At 48.6% G+C, this 21617-nt stretch overlaps 4 protein-coding genes across 4 annotated transcripts; 3 read left to right on the forward strand and 1 right to left on the reverse strand.

The window, feature by feature from the left end:
- Positions 1–636: 636 nt before the first annotated feature.
- EI90DRAFT_3078526 (uncharacterized protein) lies at positions 637–3823 on the reverse strand (the record flags this gene model as incomplete). The annotated part of the gene is made up of 10 exons (XM_039061778.1): positions 637–1112; positions 1181–1336; positions 1389–2000; positions 2053–2212; positions 2257–2563; positions 2612–2941; positions 2999–3168; positions 3217–3233; positions 3287–3347; positions 3400–3823. The coding sequence occupies 10 exons, from the start codon at positions 3821–3823 to the stop codon at positions 659–661; spliced, it is 2691 nt and encodes an 896-aa protein (XP_038910746.1). The 3' UTR covers positions 637–658.
- A 6318-nt stretch (positions 3824–10141) lies between these two features.
- On the forward strand, positions 10142–11883 carry EI90DRAFT_3078544 (uncharacterized protein). Its single transcript, XM_039061779.1, has 3 exons — positions 10142–10995; positions 11114–11295; positions 11376–11883. The coding sequence occupies exons 1-3, from the start codon at positions 10305–10307 to the stop codon at positions 11529–11531; spliced, it is 1029 nt and encodes a 342-aa protein (XP_038910747.1). The 5' UTR covers positions 10142–10304; the 3' UTR covers positions 11532–11883.
- A 6158-nt stretch (positions 11884–18041) lies between these two features.
- On the forward strand, positions 18042–19139 carry EI90DRAFT_3078564 (uncharacterized protein). Its single transcript, XM_039061780.1, has 6 exons — positions 18042–18171; positions 18231–18307; positions 18367–18473; positions 18524–18663; positions 18714–18802; positions 18856–19139. The coding sequence occupies exons 1-6, from the start codon at positions 18103–18105 to the stop codon at positions 19007–19009; spliced, it is 636 nt and encodes a 211-aa protein (XP_038910748.1). The 5' UTR covers positions 18042–18102; the 3' UTR covers positions 19010–19139.
- Positions 19060–20174, forward strand: EI90DRAFT_2493348 (uncharacterized protein). Its single transcript, XM_039053121.1, has 4 exons — positions 19060–19197; positions 19260–19720; positions 19777–19967; positions 20029–20174. The coding sequence occupies exons 2-4, from the start codon at positions 19277–19279 to the stop codon at positions 20129–20131; spliced, it is 738 nt and encodes a 245-aa protein (XP_038910749.1). The 5' UTR covers positions 19060–19197; positions 19260–19276; the 3' UTR covers positions 20132–20174.
- Positions 20175–21617: the final 1443 nt, after the last annotated feature.

The raw sequence follows: 21617 nt of genomic DNA on the forward strand, positions 1-21617 counted from the left end.
CCCGTAAATGGCAGGGCTGAGCGGAGCGGAGCTAATGGAGTTAAACATTAGCCGATTGAATATTACCAACAAGTTGGGTTATGGGGTTAGTGGAATGGCAGGCAATAACCCAGAAACAGAAAGGAGGGATAGGCCCGAAGGTGGGCTTGCAGGGCAAGTGAGTGAATTGCCCAGCGGAGGCAGGAGTGTGCTAGTGGACGTCAGAGCTGTCTGGAAACCTTTGGGGCTCTGTACTTAGGGAGGTGTAGGTAATATATTGAAAAGAGGGGGTGGTGACCATCGAAGAGAAGCGGAGGTGGTTGCGGAATACGGGAGCTCCGAGGTTAGTGAGGAAGGAGCAGAGGTAGTCCGGAGAGTTCAGAGGTAGTGGAAGTCGATGGCCAAGTATGGATATGACACAGTCACAGCATACCTCACACAATGAAGTCCCTGATCCCCCCTGGCTGGCAGACAATCTTGTGATCAAGGCATCACCTGCATGCTGGCTAGCTCCAGCCCTTGACCCAGCTGTGACCATTTTCTTCATACTTTACAACTTGGGATTTTCTACATTAGTTCTCAGATTGGTAGAAGCTGCACCATTCCCATTGAAGGATGAATCACTGTATCAAAGATGCTTTTAACAGACATTGACTCCCCAACAAGAAATCTTCCTTCACTACCTCCCATAATCAGACATCCAGTGAGACTGTGAAAAGTCCCCCCCAAAGCGATCCAGAGGTCGCATGTGTCCAATGAGAGGCTCCTTGGATGATGCCTGAGGTACAACAATGTCAAGGAAGGTCTTGAATTCATTTGTGATTCCTGCTGTTCTTAGTATGGGATAAGTGTTTTCACCTGCACCTCGGGCCGAGATCAGGTAGCGGTTGTATAAGTCCATTTCCAGCTGCTTGCCTTGAGCCTGTGCCTTCAGCTTCTTCAAAACTGTTTCATCTTTTGGATGTTTCTCTTTGTGTTGGGACAAATTATCCCAGGCAGACTCACATTCTGCCTTCAGTTCTTGATATTCCGAGGGCTGGAAATGCTTGGGGGCTTGGTATGTGACCATTGCAATTCCCTGGTACTTGGACTCAGTACCAAGCTCCATCAGCAGGGCAAGATAAGGAAGGGGGCTTTGCGATCACGGATGATTCCGGCAGGTCGCAGGTTGTTCTCAGCACTTGTATCTCCTTTTTTGTACTTGACCTGGACAACAAGTCCCGACAGCTTGTCAGGATCAAAAACATCTTCAGGCTCGACAGAGCCAAAATAGATGGGGCATAAGAAATCAATCGATGATTGATTGAAACAGCATTGCAATATGGTGCCCCGAGCCCAGAGGTTAGGAAGTAAGTTCCTGAGGAGCATTGGTTAGCAGACACATAGACAAGCATGCAAGAAATATCTACCGAGGAGGCGTCTCAGGTAAGAAGTCCCTTGTGACAGCCCAATGTGTGAAGTTGACAAATGCATTACTGAAAGATTCCTGGAAGGCATCCCAAATAATGGGACCAAAAAGACTTTGCAGGAAGCCCAACAGGGGAACAAGATCTCGCAGGTTACGGTGTCCTTCCTGACTTGGGGCAGCATAGTCACGTGCAGTGAGAAGGAGGAAACGGGCAGCAAGTTCACCCATAAGACCTTTTTCGATTAAACCAGCATGGCACAAATCTTGGCTCAACGTCCTCAGGACTTGAGGCAACCTCCCAGAGGCCATGGGGTCAGGATCATACAATATCGATGCCGCACCTAAAGCCAGAATTGGTTCCGATGGTGAATGGGTGAAAAACATCGCGTTCTCAGTCGAGATGCCTGCGAGGAGTCTCATATGATGGGAGACACTCCGATTAGCCAACTCGATGGCCTCAGCATTTGACAGAACAGGATCGAGGCAAATCCGCTGTGCAAGCACAGCAAACACATGATCCCGACTGCCGGCATTAAATTCTTCACCAGCGATGAGCTTCCAGACAGCAAGATCCACCAGTCCGTCACCCACCTCGGGCGACATCGCACGCCACCTGTTAGAGGCAAGTAGATAGTTGTCCCTGCGATCAGGAAGAAAGGGCATACAATGGCCGCCCGTATTGGGCGAGATGGTGCAATGTTCCAAGATGACCAATAGTCGAAATTTTCGAAGTTTTGGCCTCCTCGATAGCATACTGATCAAAATCGAGAGCAAAGTAGGGGGGCTCCAGTCGACGCACTTCCTTTCGGAGTCTTGCGGATATCACTGCAAACGATGAGCTTTCGCCAGGTAACTGTTTATATGCTCACTGTTTTGAGGAGGTGCAAAATCTGTTAAGCTTGATTTTGTTCCCATAAAGATGTACCACATTTTTATGGAATCATCTTGATTTTGCAATAAACGTAACATAATCCAGAAACATTTCCCCAGCTCGTGAGCTTCATCGAAATATGTCACGCATAGTGGGTTAGAGGTAAGGCTCTTGATGAACTCCACGAGGTTGCCAACGGCTGCTTTTGCATGTCGATGATAAAAGTCTCTGGCGTGCCCGATTGCGTCATAATTCTCATCTTCGCGCTTGGGGCTCTTCTGGGTCGTAGAATAGTCATTTTTTAACTAAACTAATCATCAATCCCAGCGGAGAGAAAATGAACAGAAATTTACCTCATTGGCCCGCTCTATCACGACTCCGAAAAACTTCCTCCGATAAATTCTTGCTCTGCCTCCCTCCATCATCTCGTGCCAATGTCCGAGGACTTCTGCTTTCTCGCATTTCTCCTCAGTAAGAATGTTTTGGAGCGAGGTCAGCATTGTCTCGTGTGCGGCTGCGAGGAAACTAGTAATGCCCCCCAGTGCGCTAATGCTCCAATCATTATCCCCGCACTTGATCTTCAGGGATTGGAAGTAGTCAAACACGGGGGTATCTGATAACGGATATCCCGGATCCCAGGCGCCACGAAGACAGATGGGGAGGGTAAAGATTTGTGTGCCAACCTGGGGCAAAATGGTCATGTTATCTTCCAAGACCACGGAAGATGGACGCAGGCACACCTCCGTGAGCATTCGTGATTTTCCGGTCCCAGAGCTTTGAATAATTGAGATGGCTTTGGCATAACGTGGTTTCCTGGAGTTGCCCGGCTCCTTGTCGATCTCCTCGAGATGCTGAATGAATGCGTAAGCAGCATCTCCAATGAACCGTGTACGGTAGGCCTCAGCAAGGCCTGACAACTAATCAGAACTCTGGAAAAGGTGGTGATTCTCAGGATTACCTCTTGCAACACCAAACCTGTAAACGAAGAGACGTAAGGGCAGATTGAAGTGGATGTTGTATATGCGTACTTATTATCGATCATAATATAATTGGATCTCGGAGATTCAGTAACTCGCAGCTTCAATGCTGCTGTACTGTCGATTGAGCAGTGACCGCAATGCTGGTTGGTAGTAGTACATACCATACTCGATCAAAGGGGTCCACTCAGAGTTTTTGAGAGTCTTTACGATTAGATCGACACATTCCTTGCGCTCGGCAGTGCTGAAATTACTCAGGAATGCTTGTAGTTGGGCAACGTGAACGACATCTGCACGGGCCACATTCAGTCCGGCGTGAAGAGTACTCATAACGCTCAGAAAGAGTGCATCCCAAAGACTCGTTACGCCCGCCTCAGCTTGATTTAGGAGGGGAATCCATGTAGCCCTACTCGTGTTCATGGTACTGGACATCACAGTCTGAAGCACCGCTTCCACTTGACCCTTGCGCAGAGGTCCAAGTCCTGCCTTGAGTCTTGCCTCAACCGTTTCCATTTGATCCTCGCGCAGAGGTCCGAGTCCTGCCTCACTTGTTGTTGAGGAAGAAGAGTAGGACTGGACAGTTTCCATCTTAGTGTTGCAGCGAAATGTGTCTCCGGCTGACTCCGCATGGTGGCGTGACAAGTAAGTTACTCTGCACACAGAGTCACTAACCACTCCCGATATTACGCAATTGGCGACGCTGAAAATTTGTCATCATCTTCCCTTTTCCTTCTCCCTACATGCTTACTTTTACGCCTGTCCCTTCTCTCCCTTTACTTTCCTTCCACCATTTCCGCTCCCACTCGGCTCTTGTCCTTAAAGTCTTGGCTTAATCATATGGTTTTTTTCCCTCTTGCACGCAACAATGTCATGCATGCATTAAAAGGTGTCAACATGCTTGGTGATGTTCCTATGTCTGACCACAGGTATTCCATGACATCGTCTGTCCTTGTGCATGGTAGTCCGTGAAGGCATATGCTGGTTCCACTGTGATTTGTTGCCATACCACCTTCTTTTTTGCTTTGCCTTTATATAATTCCAGACTCCGAATGACTGGAAAAATTGGATTGTGTTTGTCAGATGTCTGCATTCCAATTAAACACATATTTTTATAGCCTAAGTATATTCGCGAAATGAACTGAAAAAAATAGAAATAGATTCATGCTGGGACAGGTGAAAGGAAACATGTGCAGAGTCAAGCAAAGCGCGAAGCGCAAGCACTCTAGTATATCAAAACTCTGCAAAAATCCACTTGTATGGATGTGTCTTAGCTGTCAAGTGCTCATGCAAGATAGCGTCAGCCGGTTGTGTGGTTCACGTAACCCCGCACCGACTCATCGCGGACAATGTCCCCACGTTTCAGTTGCCCCACAGCATCTTTCCAATGTCAGCGGGTTGGGTTGCGGGTGGGACTGTGACACAATTGGATTCAAAGGACTCAGCGAAGCCGCAGCTAGAGCAGTGCTGGCTTCTAGGCATCTCAAAGTAGCTAACTTCCGGTCAACTGAACCAGATTACTCACAGTTCATCTCGCCGCTATCACTTCTTTAATTCACTGTGGAAGTATTAACTTATCGGGCCAAGGTGATTTCAACAGTCCTAACTTTGAAATTAACGAAAATGCATGGAAAGGACGAATCGAGTTTTCCGGATCCAGATCTTCCAACCACGATCCTGGATATTAAAAGATCGACGACCAACATACCCAAGTTTGACGATGGATTGCATAATGAATGCCTTACCTACGCATTAATGAAGGTCCAGGTTCAATTCAGAATCGTGCGAGAGATTTGCGAGGTATGATAATGACCAAACGCGCTTCTACCTCTAGATACTTAGGAACTGAGCGATTTTTTTCCACCCATCGCTACGAGTGCTTTGGGGCTTACAAGAACCTCAGAAAGATGATTAAATGGATGGAAGATCTTAATTTCGAGGGCTAGTATGTTACTGCACTATGGCCGGTATGGAAGGTGCAAAACCGAATTGAACTGCAAGTTATATTCAGCACTAATACGATTGCTACGGCAGCAAATAGCATCAGCGTAGGATCAGGATGGGATTCCATCGCAGTAACACTCTGGGGATAAGCCTGGACGGACGGACATACTCATCCATCGTCCAATCACGGATCCGGTTGTAGTCGCAATGATGTGTGCGATACTACACCCATTCTCATTCACGAGCTTCGATGGGTGAGTGTTTGCAAAAGGGAGCACATGTAGGATGGGACGCTCCATCGAATTCCGCAAAGAACTATGTATACACTGATGGGCAAGCGGCCTCACGCCCCACACCCGTACTGGAACGTTCGAATTTTTCTTTGCATTACATGATGGTTGACCCTTCGCACGATTTCCCCGACCCGTTACCAGGACTTCTAATCATTGGCTTAATACGTGCCTACGCGCGGTACTCCGTGGGGCTACATGGCTCAACTCCAGTCTCTATTGCCCACCAATACTATCCTTTTCAAGTCTGAGGGGTGGTGTATACTTCCTGCAAGATATTTTTCTGCTTTTTGCTACTGCTAGAAGGGTCTGAGGCATTTGGACTACCCACAGCTCATCCGTATAATCCCGAAGGTGAAATTATTTCCTGCATGCATAGACTCATGGATCAGTTGATTGGAAGTCCTTCAAAAAAACAAATACTGCACTGGCAAATCATGAGGGTGACGTTCTGTAGGTGAGGAGTCCGCGTGCCTTTCGGGCTACTATGACACGATTGCGCTGCATGATATGGAAAAGTGTTTCCCTGGTCAATGCTTCTTCATGCGTATTCGATCCCGACCTTTCATGCGAGCAGACAGGGATGTTGACACTGATACCCTTGCATCATGACCTGACCTCGACTCCCGAATCTTTTCTCTGGGGCGGGCGCCCACTGCGACACATTCGGGCTCATACAACAGTCCTCAGTGTGAAGAAAAATGCCGCTCATTTCGCATTCACACAAAGCAATACCGATCAGTGGAGTGGCGTGGATATCTGTATCGGAGCTTCGACATACGCACATGTTCTCGGGATTCATTTTCTGAACAAAATTTCCCCTCCCCTCTCGTTCCCGAGAAGCTTTTATTCCCGTGGTGACTGCTCCGGCATATCGATGGTGCTTATCGAAAGCTGCTAGTGCCACGGGGGCGACAAAAACATTACTCGATTAAGCTAGCACAGCCCGTCCGGTCGCTTCGCTGCAACAATTGGCGATAGCGGCCCCGTTTGACGATTCGCCAATGCGAGAGGATACCGTCGATGACCGCTTGCCGCCTCTGAACCGTGCCCCTGGGACATTCCTGCCGTCCTTATCGGTAAAATAGCTTTTGGCTTGTGATTACAGGCCAGCGACACGATGTGTTTGCATTGACAACTCCCCTAACTTTCAACATCCCTTCCTTTTTCTATCACTAGTGCCGTCCCTGCATGGCCCTGAACTGATGCAAAGGGCTTCCACACCACGTATCCTTTCCCCCTCCCTTCCCACCCCTTCCTTTCCACCCACCCCTTCTAGAATTCGAATATTTCGTTCCCGCTGCGCAGCATGCAACGGGTCGTTTTTCTTTCCTTTCGGGTCTCCTTCGCGGAGATTCGATGTTTTTTCTTTCTTTCTTTCCTTCTTTCGCTTTTGAAGAGTTTTGATTTCGGCCCCCGCCATGCCATGCCACCATGAGCATGAGAACCGCCGCTATCAACCTCAACGTGTTCGGGATTCACCACTTTATATAGATAAATGCTTTTGGAACTGCCGGCAAAGCAACGCATGATGTTGATGAATCATTTCTCAGCATCAACCCTTCCTATCGATCCTGCCCGTGGGGTGTTCATGTCCATTTTCGGGTTTACACTTGTTTCATCCATCAATCAATTTTACCCTCACTGCCGTATTGCTACCGCCTATACCACAACACAACGATAACAACAACAACGAACGCTAAGTACCCCCCCCCCCCCCGTTCCCTGTTTCATCTTTTGCTGCCGGAGTTGGGTCGGCATGATGTATCACCAAAGAAATAAGGTGATGGTGGCAAATGAGGCAGACCGGCGCTGTCATGCCGTGGGCGGACACGTACACACGGTGAAGCTTGTCTGCATGGCACGGGAGATGGTACCCGCCCGATACGGTTGTATTCAGTGGTACCCGTACCATAACCAAGATATAGCATCAGATAAGCCGATCATACGCGAGTTTCTGATACTCGCTCATGCATATGATTATGTACATGATACATATTTTGAAATTGTATATGATTTTCTCTTCAGGGCTAGAAGCAGGCCAATCATGACCAAGAGATATGTTGAAGCCAGCGCTCTGAGAATACCAACATGGGAGGGTTGTACTGGACGCGTCGTGTGAACAGTTGCTCTTACGCTGCGCACGCAAGCCCTCCGTGGCATATGCACTTTTGATGAGATCGTACGTACAGTGTGCCTAAGGGTTGCACAATATGCAATATTTTCAGTGATGGTGATATACGTTTTGGATGCTAGTTGGGGGTTGAAAGGGGGGGGGGGGCACTGATATGGATCCAATCTCCTGAGGCCGGCGATCAGATCATACACATGCGTGCATACGTGGACTGCGGCAGACGTCCCCGCGCGGGTGCGACGATGTGGTAGTAAACCACTGTGCAGGGGCGCCGATTTCTGTGTGGATGGCTTTTTTGGGTCAAATTTTCTGGGGCTCTGGATCTTCTCGAGGTGATATGAATGTCGATTTGGGTAACAAACCCAAGTAGGTGATTTGTCGCGCGGGCATGATGCGGGAACGACAGAGAGGTCTAGGCTATTTTGGAGATATTGATATATATTGATATATCATGATAAGGCAAGGTACGCAGTAGCCGTGGCGCTCCGTAAGTAAAAAAGCGCACGGGCCCTGCTTTCTCAATTCAAACATGATACACGATAACCAAAATAGCGGGAGCGCCAAGATGGAATCCGGACGTGATAGGCCTATCGCCCCTGTTCTATAAATGGACGATGATAACGGAAGGGGCTGGACGAGCGCTTATTCGCGTGGCCACTGGTCCGAATATCGCATGAACGTCCATTGGGACTTGGGCACAGGAATGATAATGCGTGCAGGCGGGTATAAAATAACCGGTGGCGAGAAGAGAAGGAGATGGCGTCGAACGATATCAACGATGATAGATGCACATACATACAGATAAAACGCTTGTGCGCTAAGCGTCAATGACGGTAATATGATGTGGTCATGATTGGTTCTGATTGGACATTGGCCTCGCTAACGTAGGTATTACTGCACTATATGCTGATCATGCACGGACTTGGCAGTTGGGGTGAACAAGGTCAGCGCTAAACGTGGGCAGACAGAGAGCACGACGACTGGATCATGCGCTGGCCAGCCCCGCGGGCGTCGCCAAAGGGACAGTCAGACAGCACTATTGCGATGGACGCCGTAATTCGCTTTTCCCGGGGATCTCATGATAAGGCCGTCTCCAGTGTACTGGAGGCTCCAGAGCAGTGGCATCGTTGACCGAGGGAGCTGAGTGATACCACGCGGAGTTGTCCGAATTCTATTAGTTCATATCTGGAAATCCCCGCAATCTGACACCCCAACTGATAACGGTATCAGCTCCTAAGTGCGTTTACGTGTGTATGTTCGTTTCTCCTGTTGGCGAGATCGAGACAGTACGCACTTGGACTACTACGATGTTCCCGCTGGTCCCAACAAGTTCCTCCCCCTATCGGCAGCCCCCGCTCCCGCGTGCATGACGATAACAACTTACCAAGTACCTAGTCCAATCTCGTCACGTCGAGCTCGATTTCCCCGATGATCGGCCTCCCCATCCGTCAACTTGCCTGGAACACACCTACATTGTAGTCATGCACTTTGGAACAACTTGTCTTACACCACTTTCTTCGTGCCTTCGAACCCTAATGAAATTTCATTCATCCATCGATCTTTTCCCATCACCCGAAGGCAGCTAGCTAGCTGCGGTGCCATGGATGCAACAAAATTAATCCCGTTCATTACTACTAGTAGTACTGTTATGGTGAATTCCAGTAGCAGCTTGACCAATATTCGCCCTGCAGACTGATCATTTCGGAGCATCGGTAACTCAAACAAAGGGTCGAAGGGGTGTGGTAAGGTGGATAATGGTTGCAGATCGCTCGATAAGATGGGATTGCAGCATGTAAGACATATACAACGGTCACAGGTTCATACTTGACCAAATGGTTTATCTGGGTCGGATATTTTGATTTCTTTGGGTAGTGAGTGATATATGACCGCGGCCAGATGACCATGCCGTTATATAGAGAAAGGGGAGTACGCTTATTAGGAGTAGGAGGAACGGGATGGATGTAGGCGGGATGTAGACAGACGACGATGAGAGTGAGGGTTGGGGGGGATTTACCATCCACACTCTCCTCCGCGGCCCTTGCACACAATCTTTTCTTTTAATTCGCTTTTCCCACCTTTTTTCTCTTCCAATTCTTCCAAATGTAGTAAAAATGACGTCGGCGAGTAACAAGAAAAAAAAAAATATGTGTAAGAATTTGAATTCAGTTTTCAGTTATCACAGGTCCCCCCTTTTCCATTTTTGCTTTTCCCGCTTCCCGATTTGTAAAACACTAACACGAATTGAAATTTGCAATTCTGGGACATCCTATCTACTTCAATTAAAATAGTGCCCTTTTTTCCCTTATCTATCGAAGCGGAATTGTGCTAAAATTTAAGAAAAAGAAAAAAAAAAAAGGAAATTATCGATTATTTTTCCTGCCTCACCTCCAGATTCGTTCATAAAAGCGCTCTTTCGCGCGTCTCCTCTTAATTTTTTTCCCATCTCTCCCCCAACTCTGACGTTACCTCCGTTCCCCGCATTACCATCGACCACGACAACGGACCACGACTCGCTTCCTCCTCGTCTTTTACGAAAACGGGAAAAACACCCACTTCCCCGCCACTCGACTTACTTTTCTTCGTGTAACAAACAAAATCAAAACCTGAGCGCGCATAGCTAACTCGCCAGACTAGACTATAACACACTCGCCTATCTCCTCCACGTCTACGGAAGTGCTAAAATAGAACCAAACGGGGAAACGCAATGTCGACCATGACTTCTCGCTCGATCCCAGTACCCATTCCCCGTCAATCATCATCATCATACTCTCGCACTCACTCGCATACAGCAGCGGCATCAGCGCAGCAAGTCGTGCCTTCATCCCCTCCTTCGCCATCCCTTTCTACCTCTACCATTCTTTCATACGCCACTTCCCCTTCCGCGTCCCCGCTCATACCCAACACTGAAGTGCCTTCTAGCCTCAAAAGCGCATCGATGAATCAGCCTTCATATCATCTCCATTCTCCTTCTTACTCCTCTTCCTATCATCATCACCAGCAAATCCATGACCAACGCCAGCACCAACGCCATAATCATCATAACCAGCATCGTTCACCTCCTAGTACCCAACTCCCACGTAGTAGTGCGCGTCCTCCTGTAAATGCAAACCAGTTCCCCCGTTCCGACGTCTTGAATAGAGGTACTGCGCCCAATGAAGAGGCGTCGGATGATGAAGATGCCGAAGCGGGCGAACCACAAGTTTTTGTGCCTCGCTCGAGCATGGATAAGAGTGGAACAGTGATGGGAAGACCGGTGTTGGATGTAGGTGGGAAGCCAGGAGGACCAAGCTCCAGGGGGAAAGCAAGTTCGAGCAAGACGAATATGGCGTTGGATATTTGGCTTGAGGTGGCCGACCAACATCGAAGGATGGATAAAGTCATTGACGGATATGGACGTGAGTGACCCTTCACCCCTTCGTCGGCCCCATTTACTGACCTTTTTTTTTTCTTCTCCTTTTTCGGCACTTTGGTGAATTACCTTTTTTTCCCTCGGTGTGGCGATGACGATAATAGTGGACAGCTCGAATAGAACGTACTCTTCGACGAGCCTGGATTTGGATTTGGACTCAGATTTGAATTTTCGTCCTTCCGGACCGAGTACGAAGACAAGGACGAGCGTAACGAATACGTTCAGATTCTTGCACTCTTTGGAGATGACTTCACCCGAGTTCTTACAGAGGAAAGAGCACCTCTTTGTGAGTTGCTTACAGTCTCGTTTCTCCCTCTCGTGGATTTTTACTAATCACCCCTTCGGTTATTCCCATTCCCTATCTAGCCTTCTCCTTATGAAGTGGGAGTACCGAGGGAGATGTTATCCTCTTCATCTTCCACGTCATCGCCTTCAACGTCAACATCCACCTCAAGTCAATCGTCAGTAGCGGGATCGGCATACTTTTCTTCCTCTTCGTCGTTCGCAGCAGGACGTCGTTGACCATGAAACCGACGTGAGGTTGTCGTGACTGTGTGCCTCTCTACTCCATGTGCTCCCTTTTTTTTGGTTTTACATAAAGCAAAGTTCTACAATTCGTGTTTTTTATCAGAAGAATTTCAGTGCGACAGTACTATAATCCCTATCCCTACTCTACCCTATCATACCTAAGTACCCATCCATAGTATATTCTCAATGTGTTGGCATTCGTGCGTGTTATCTACAAGAAAACCACGTTCAGCAACCTTCCTTTTGTATAGTGCTGACTAGTTGTTCTTGATTCCGATGCTCTTATACTTGCAAGACTTGATGCTGATTCTATATATACAATGCAAACACCCAACGTATGACGATCATAGTGTGGATGTATTTGAACAAGCGCCCGTGCGGCGCTCGATTGCATTAGTTTGCATGAATATGCGACACAAACCGCAGAGTTGTTTCTCGCCAACTCCACTCCGATAAATGGATATACGCACTCGTTTCGACCTGTTGTGTGTCCATCATTGCGCAATGGACCACCCGATGGCGTGATTATGGCGCGCTTGACGTGAGTCACCGTGACGGCTCTTACGGTACATACGGACGGACGGACACGGCACGGCATGGGCTATAGTATGACGACTATCACTTTACCTATTTGGTGCGTTTAGATGAGGGATAAGGGAATTATCGATCCCGCACTGCCTGCTCGCTGCTCGCGTGAGTCGCGGATCCGGCTCAGCTCACGATCGGCGCAGGTGACATGACTTATCAAAGGGACAAAAGAAAAGATGCTAGGTGTGTGTGCATACACACGGATGCGCGGAGACGCCGACGCTTTGTGTGTGAATTGGGAATTTTCCCGATGGCGCTCGATTAGCCGATCTACCCTTCCTTTTGCCTGTGCCTCTATCGTGCGCGTGAGCATGCACACGTTAGGTATCTTTTTGTTTTTTGTTCGGTGAATTGTTTTGTGGGAATGGACGGATGTGACCGTTAGGAAGTAGAAGGGGGGAGAAGGAAAGGGGAAGGGAAAAGGAAGGCTAATCCTCCTGCTGTATGAGATCTATCTCAGGGGGCCGTGCGTCCTCGTACATGCGTGCAAAGGCAAAGGGCCAGTGATTTCAGGGAACTGAATGGAAGTGAGACATTGGAATGAATTGGGCCCAAGAGAGTACGCGGAGGAAGTACATGTATGGGAGGTATCGAGGTGGGTTTGGGATCTGGGATGAGGGGAATAAACAATGGTGTGGGTGTGAATTGAATGATTTGATATGTGCCGTGCGCATGGGCGGAGTTGCTCGATCCGGTAAGCTCATCTGACTTGGTTTGTGATAGGTAACCAGGGGTTTAGATTTATTTTGTTTTTTTTTTGATGGGTTCTAGAGCCTTTGGCTTGGGGGCCTGGGGGTATGGCTTGGGCAGAGTGGGGGCTAGCGCGTATCTATGTGTGGAAAATCCGGATCCAGATTCCAGTTCTGGAGGAACGTGCACATAAGATGCGCGTGATTGTTTTGATCGAGAGAGATAGCAGTACTAGTTGTGTATGAGATAGATATGAGAATGCGTCGTTTTGGCGGTAGATAGGACTAGAATGCTTCCGTTTGATGGTATTTCTGTCAAGGCTTGGGCGCGCGGGACCCACTTTCCGCGATACGATATCGAGGATAAAGTTAATAGATGATTGTCAAGCGGCGTTGCGCCAGTTGGCAATCAAGTGTCTTTTTTAGCGAAATTTAGATTTGGGTCTTCGCTTTTTGATGCGAATATGAGAGCGGAAGTTTCCAGGTTCCCTGGAATATGTATCGGTGCTTATCTGATGTGGGATCGATGATCATATCCACAGCGCCCCTCCCCTGCACTGTGCGTGAATAAGATAAGCCCCTGCTAAGCTCAACCCCCCGGGTACGGGCCCCCGCCATGACAAGTTTTAGGCTGAAAAACGAGGGATTCGTGAGGCCAGAGCACGCATGTGCAGTGTGTGCTTCGCGCCAGTCAATCAATTCTTCTCATCATCGGGTATATCGCCAGGCCAGTTCGATGGTCATGTGCGTGTGAGTGGGGGCCCGCCTTGGACATCTTCTGTCTTACATCGTGTACATGGGTTCACCCGACATAGAATTCGGTTGGGAAAAGTCCAAGGAGAATGTTTGGTAGTTCCCATTGTTAGACTCATGTTGAGCAGATTGCCTTCGATTAGACAAGATTCCAGACTGCGAAGACGCCCTCAAGAAGCTTAGGCTGAGAAACAAAAGTCCGCATTTTCGTGTGATGGGGGACCCAGACCCTCTCGGCTAGTGTATAGCCTCATGCGGCTACGATTGTGAGAGAGGGAAATTCCTGCCCGACAGCCGACAAGTCGGGGTTTGCTGCTGTGGCTCCGCGCGTGAGCAACCAACCCGAAAGTACCAGATGGAGCTTACTCGGATTGTTCACGTTGATGTGGGAAAATGATCAAGGATGCGTGACTTTGTAATCTGACGCCCACTCATCTCCGCCATGAACGTCTTTTTGGGGGTTCAGCCTTGGGGATCTAGTCCTAGAATGAGTTTTGGCCTCGACCTTTATCTTATCTTAATACAACTGCCGCCCAATAGGCGGATTTTTTCTAAAATCACTCGTGACCCAGTCTTTAGATTGCGACCCTTGATCCATGCAGCACAGCTAGCGCTGGGCTGCGGATGGCTGTATGTATTGGCCAGGAGATCGATTCATCTTTCACGTCATTCGAACGTGCGAGGATCTCTCTGATGCTGGTGCTGGAATTGGCCTGGTGACCCATCAGTGCTATCACTGTCCCGAGGCCTCATGCCCTCAAGCGATCTTCTTGCAGTGCTAGAGTCGTACGAATATGGGACTTCAGTCCCAATGACGGTTCGTCGATCACTCCATTTGTGGCTCTAATCTGAAATAGCTGTGACTCGCACGGCTAATGTGCATGCTTTACGTTACCTGCCCTACCTGGGAATAGGTTTGAGGCGTAAGTTGTGATGATTTGTACGAGGGACGTGTGATTAGCAGAACAATACATACTGGCGTTCAGCACGAGGCAACTGACTCTCTCCAGTCAGGTTCAATGATACTTGAGGAGGCATTAGTTTCGAACGTGCGCTCCCTTGGTTCACTGTTGGTCTCTGAAATTGTCGCGCGCAACGACTCGTGGCTTTCTCGGCCGTTTGACGCTGAGGTTTGACGCAAATTATTGACGTATTCTCGCACGTGATTAGTTGGTTCGATAGGGGTGCTTTGAAGCACATGAGGTTGTGCAGGTACCCGGTGCAACGAAATGCGGTGGCTTGAACCGCGTCGACCGCTAAGGCTGTCCTCGTCGTATGATGGACCTAATCCAGCTGCAGGGGGCTTTGGTGATTGCGCCGTTCATCAGAGCGCTTCCATTCTTGGTTCGGCTCTCACACATCGTATTGGAAACCTCATGACCTACCAACATCAGAGCCTAGTCCCATGTTGTGATGTTCTGCGTAGAACACCTCTGGGGAAATTTTCCATAAAGAGTGTCGCGTTGATTTTGTGCATTGTTCCTTAGGCCTCTTAGTCCTGGGATTTGACACATGGACACTTCGGGCTTCCCGACCCGATTGCTTTCCGACAGGGATTCGTATTCCCTTACTTGGAAGACACTCATCACCTCGTCTTCATAACATTTTTAGTCAAGTTACCCAGTGACTATTGGACATCAGGGCTATACGCTTTTCAGAAACAAAATATTGGTTCTAGATCCACGGGGTTAATATCCGCCTGAATAGCTGTTCAACTTCGCAAGTTTTATCGCTGTCGTGTTCACGAACGTGCGTGCGCCATAACGATTCTCGATCTGCATTAGATGTAGATCTGGGAGTGATAGGGGAAGTTCGATCCAGAGAGCTGGTAATTTAGTATGATTCCTGACTTCCACAACCAAATCCGCGTAACCATACGGTTTGATTGATCGCCATACCTGAGGGCCTTTGAACCTTGTTTCCTAGCAATAGAAGCTGATCACCTGCTTAAGTTTCTAGAACGTTTTTCCTGCGTCATTGTGGTCCTCTTCGCATTAGTTGACCGGATCGCAGTGCATGGCAGTGTACGCTTATCATCAACCAATAGTTGGTTACCTCTCATCCCATGCGTCCCTGTATCGACCAGCTATCATGAATCAGTGTCCAATCACAGGTTGATGGGCCAGGCAATGTACTGGAACAGGATGGATCGGAAATATGGTTGCCTGTCGATCCTAGAAATCGATATGATGTTTGACATATTTCGGTGTTTCCTTCATGCTATATCAATGAACCCTGCCTCTTCTACAATCCTGGCTTATTCGTGGTCAGGCAGACTACGATGTCCACTGAATGGGTGGAAGAGCTGCTTTATTGACCCGGCGGCGCTTGAGTTTATACCCATGACCTCTTCGGTTGTTTTCGGCTTTCAGGACTCTCGGTCTGATTGGATAGCATTGCATATACCATATCGCAATCGTGCTTGTTTCCTACAATGCAGGGGTCCTCCAGACCTCAGTTTGCCTCAGATATCCGTGTTTTGGTACGTGTACTTTCTTCAAGTCGGGGTCGTCAAGACGTCGATTAATGTGTTTTGACTGAGATATCATTCCTACTCCTGAGGTTGCGATGAGAATATGGCAGTTGAAGCGGGTCAGTCCCGGTCTGACATGATATATTTCAGCCCCACACTCTGGGCGTTGTTTTCAAACACATGCACACACACGCACACAACACACGTGTGTCCGCAAAGGGGATGGCCCCACAATCAGGGCACAATACCGTAGAATTCTGCTCAGGCCCTTGCTGACGGTGAATAGAGTGAGTGTCACATACGTACAAGGGTAGCCATGCGCTGAGAGGGCACGATAAGGTGACCCCTCAGAGCGCCCGAGAGCGTCAACATCGAAGGAGCGAGGTGCATCCGGTCGGCGAAAGCATGGGAAGCTTCAGCAGGTTATTGAAGGAATACCCATCGACATAAGTAGTTCCGGGGGTATGTTTTAGTGCGGATTGTGACTGACTGTCTCTTTCATCATGTCCCATCTTGAACTGTGGAACCTACTATGGAAGGCTTCACGAGAGCAGTACGCGTCCGAAATCCCACTGGGTCTCACGGTCAGAGCAGGAGTTTGTCTTGTTAGGCTTGTGGGTCTCATTGTCAGGTACGATGTTCTGATCCGTCCTCTTCCCCCTTGTTCACATTTTCAAGCTTTGCAGCACTTTCACGCGTTCACCGCCCGACTGGTATTTGAGGACACCAGTACGCAGGATCTTCCCTCTCTAGTAACAACATCACAACTAACTCCATGAGCGCAGACAGTCATCGGAGTTGTGCGACGAGTGAGTACTAGAGTGGGAAAGGAAATGACACAATAAATTCAGCCCACTACAATACATGACTTAGAAGCCACCCTTGTTGGACCGCTCAAAAACAACATGTCTATGATATTCAAAAGAAAAACGAAGGAACGCCAGCAACCAGTGCGTGCCAGACACCCAAAGGCACAGTGTGGGAAATTAAGCAAACGTGAGAATTTCCGTCGATTCTTGTAACGCTTGGAAACCGTTGTAACGCATTGAAACGGTTAAAAAGCGTTAAATATAACGCCTCGAAGCGAACAATCGAGTAAGCCTTGAGAGCGTTGGAACGGCGCGTGCTGTTGAGAGGCGTTGTAACGCTTGGGCGGTGTTCTCCGACAGAGATATTACGTAATTGTGCCACAGCGAAGTGACCCTAATCGCCCTGACTTGAACCTCGTTTCTGCCTCAAAAGTCTGGGCGCCCTTAAGAAGGGTTCTTGATATGCAAAAACATTCTGCGGAAGGCAAGTAGGCATTTCGATGTTTGTTGGCACATGTTCGCTTCCTGGATGCGCAGGCTTTGGAAGCTGCGTCAGGACAGTCAAGCGTCATCCCCACGCGAGAGGAGGGGGGTTTTCCCTGCCGTGGTGACTGCGTGCGTTAGGTCGCGAATTCCGAGCCGGTTATACCGGATCTGCTATATTAGACGCTGAAATTTGAGTATTGATGACTTGTGAATCACATCTAGACGGGGTGGAGGATCGAATCCGAACGAGAAATGTGAGGTGTATGTATTCCCAAAATTTAACAAGGTGAACCATCTTCACATCGTTTTTCAGCAACCGCGGTGCCCTCCCGTAAACGTATTCGGTCCGCTCGGACTCTCGCCGACGATGATGAATACAGTAAGCGTCACGTACGCATGGAACTGGTCGTGTGGTAATTGGCCTCGTAAGGCTGCCCCTCGGACTCGAGAGATCATCCTATCGCTAAGCGCCCCAAAGCGCCGACGTCGAAGAAGCAGGGAGGAGGCACTTCCGGACGCAGAAAACATGGAAAGCTGAGGCGCGTTATCCATGACATGCCTATTGAGATTGTCTTTGAGGTATTTATATTCCAATGTTCTTCTGTGGGTGACGGTCCCTTTCACCACCAGGCTGGCAGATCTGTTCTCATCTCGACCCACGGGACCTACTTCGGCTCGTACGGTCTGCAAAGGTATTCGCGCGGTACCTACTACGGCCAGGCGCTGCCGGAGTATGGAAGGCCTCGCGAGAGGGGCATGCACCCGACATGCCGCCGATTCACCCAGATCTCACAGAGCAGAGGTATGCCTTGTTAGGATTTGGGTCTCATTGCCAGGTACGAGTCACTCTGTTTGTCTTCACCCTTTTCCACAATTTTATGATGCCCCGATGTAGCTTTGCGCCACTTTCACCCGTTCATCCACTGACTGGTCTTTGCAAGTTCGATGGTGTTCCAAATGTCGTGAAAATCAGTGCGCATTACCAATTTTTTTCGCCTCGTGAGAACATTACGGCCCAACATGTCAAATAGACTGTTATCGCAGTACTGCGACATTGATGGAGTTTTGTCGTCAGTGAGGGTGGATCGCGTCTGTCTCAGACAAGATCTCCTTCTCCGCCAAACGTTCATTTCCTTCCGTAGGCAAACATACCGCTCGGTCGAGCAATTCCACTAACTCACTTCCAAGGACGCCCTCCAAAACGCGTGGTTCTTGTTTGTCCAAAGGAGGAGCTTGAATTGTTTACGTTGAAGGCAGTCGCAAGTAGTGATGAGTCATGGGAGTCGTATGTTTCCCAACAACGGGCAAAAAAGCAGGCATTGGAGGAAGTAAGCTAATTCTCGTTCCGTCACTGATCTCAACCATAAATTTCCTGCAGCACGCAACATTATGTACGGAGTGGACGAAAGGCCGTATCTCTCAGAGAGAAAACGAGCTGGACCTTATTCGCGCTGCCCGCAAGAATGCGTGAGCCTCCTTCAGGTTGATGTTGTCAATAACTCACTGCCGAACGCGCACAGGGTACGGTCGAAACTGGAGAATATGGGATTTCTAAAAGCATTTGTTGACCATGCTGTCGCGGGTGAATTCCCAGGACTTCGGGTGGCCAAGCCTTTGTTGGACAAAGGTTGTCTGATTCTGTCGTCACCGATTAACCAACCTGACTCCTTGTAGATTGGGCTACAATTGAGCTGAATGCCATTCTAGCCGTCAAGGGATGCGAAAGGTTCTTCACCGACACCTACAGTTATTACGCAAGGGAGGCCATTATATCACACTATTGCTCCTGGTATGAATGTCGCGATCCAGGGAGGGAGTTCTGGCCCATCCCCCCCTCAATTTATAAGATCCCCAAAGTCAAGGTGCGACACGTTGGATGTGTATCCTGCAACTATGTTTCTCTGACACCTGCAATTAAAGAAAGCGCTCCGTGAAATTTTGATGCCTAACCTCCATAACATCGATGTTAGCAATTATTCTGAAATCCCTGACGTAATTCTTGGTCCCTTGATGCTCCGCTTCGAGGATATTTCCAATGACCACTCGACGAATAGCAAGAGGGAATGGTTGGAGATGATCCCTCCGAAGCTACGATTATCTTCCGTCGAGGAAACACTCTGCCTCGCTCGATCTGTTTTCATGCACAAGCCTTCCACAAGATATGATGACCCTGTGTACGGTCAAAGGTATCCTAATCTCGGGCATTTTTTTCTGCAGTGGCAATGGGACGATTTGGGATCACGTATCCTGATCAGCATCATGGCATCAGCTGGGTACAATTCTGAGACCATGACGTTTACACAGCTGCTGGAGGAAAACATCCATGTCGAATGTGTCACCTGCACTCTAGCTGGGAGTGCCACAATATTGGAAGCCGCTAAAGCGGTGGGTACCTAACCATATTTTTTCTAATCTTGGATGATCGACATTCTGAGCGAAAGGTGCACCACGGGCATAATTGCTTCCGCCGTTTTCTCTATGGCGGTGAAGAGCCAAGATTCCGCGTTCTGGAGGGTATGGAACTTGAATCGGCTAGAGCATCGAGTACAGTGAATGGACAGTGGGAATGCTTGCTTTGCAAACCTTGTGTCACAGATTCGGAAGACATGATTCTTGAGCACATTGCATCTGCGTAAGCGTTAGGTTCGGGGAACCGGAAAATCTCATGCCTCTGACTATGTCACTTCATCTAGGCATCCTAACGCACGTCCTGATTTACAATATTGCTACAAAGGACCAAACCATCAAACTCCGAGGAAGCCTATTCCGGTACGCCTGGCTTTGGAAGGTCGATGACCAGCTGTTGATGATTAACGGTCCTGGGTCCCAGCGTCATATTCTGACCTCCAATGTGGGATGAGTAATCAACTGAATTATGCAATTCAGGCGTGAAATCGTACTACATAGAACCGAGTAGTTGGAACTGTGCAAGTTGGGGTTGCATCTACTCCGATATGTGCAATGATCCTAGCTATTGGGGATGGATGATACAACTCAATGTAATGGCTGGTAATCCCCATGTAAGACGGCGTGGTAGCTCGACTGCTGTTAGTGGCACTGATACGAGAGGAGTATATATATGCAGGGTCGGCCGTATCCAAGAGGTGCCCATGACCACATATGCAGATTATATTAGTTGTTCCAAACATACTCACACCATGATCGATCTAGGTGTACACGTTCTTATCGGAGGCATCAGGGAATAATCAGCGTCGACAGCTAAATTGGCTCTAGTTGTTCAGAATGCTGATTGCTAGCCGCAACTGTTTGATAGAACATTTTACAAGGACACGCATACTAGTTGGTAATGCTCTATCATTGAATTGTGTAGGATAGTAATGTCTCCTAGCCGTTGGCGATACGTATTCTCGATAGGATACTCACGTCGGCTGTGCATAACATTTCACTAACGAAATGACATATTACCACAACAACCGTTACGGGAAAACGAGTCAGCGATCTTGTGCCCATGGGGGAATCTCTTATCCGTCCAATGTGGAGTTTGACCGACTTATCAAGTATGGGGCTTCACGGCGGAGACATGTGAATGCAAGACTTCGCAGTGATAGCATGATAGAGATAGGAGAGAAGGCGGCGAGTCTTATCTTTTACGGTAGCAACAAAGGGATCGCCCTGAGGAAAGTGTGCCGTCCAAACCATTCGCTCTGCAGCTGGAAGAATGGCCGTGGTCGAAAAAGTGCATGACACCTATGCGTAGTTCAAATTGTGAATGCCAGCAAATCGTTGGCCAAGTTCACGAGGCTCGGAGAAATGTACAAGGTCCTTATCGTGAGTACGCTTGGTAGAGCAATCGCAACGCCCGGTCCCACATGACGAGAAGCACGCAAACAACGATAGCAAGCCGCCACTAGCATACAAGGGGTGTGGCGTCAGCTGCCTGTCGCGCGATGCACGATCGGGGATAAGCAGCTAATAATTTACCAATCCAGGCATAGAGCGATCAAGGATTTCGCTGATTGTTCCTTTGTGTCGATCGGGTGAAAGGGTGCAGTAACAGGATAAGGCAAATCCCTCACAAGCAGTGCCGATAGAGGGCGTTTACTACGGTTAGGGGGGCTCTCCCTTTCCCATGCATGATCGGGTGGATAAGGAACAGACGCAGCGTCAGGACATGCACACGTGCAAGGCTTTTAACGACGTTCGAACAGCCAAATCAGTATAGCAGTACTAATTGGGTCAGAATTGATCGCTAGAGCGGAAGAAATATGCGATAAGACGGAAATTACCTTCATCGAGATTATGTGGGCCGAACACATGGGAT

Source organism: Cantharellus anzutake (genome assembly GCF_015039405.1).
Source record: "Cantharellus anzutake strain C23 chromosome Unknown EI90scaffold_75, whole genome shotgun sequence".
Taxonomy (NCBI): Eukaryota; Fungi; Basidiomycota; class Agaricomycetes; order Cantharellales; family Hydnaceae; genus Cantharellus; species Cantharellus anzutake.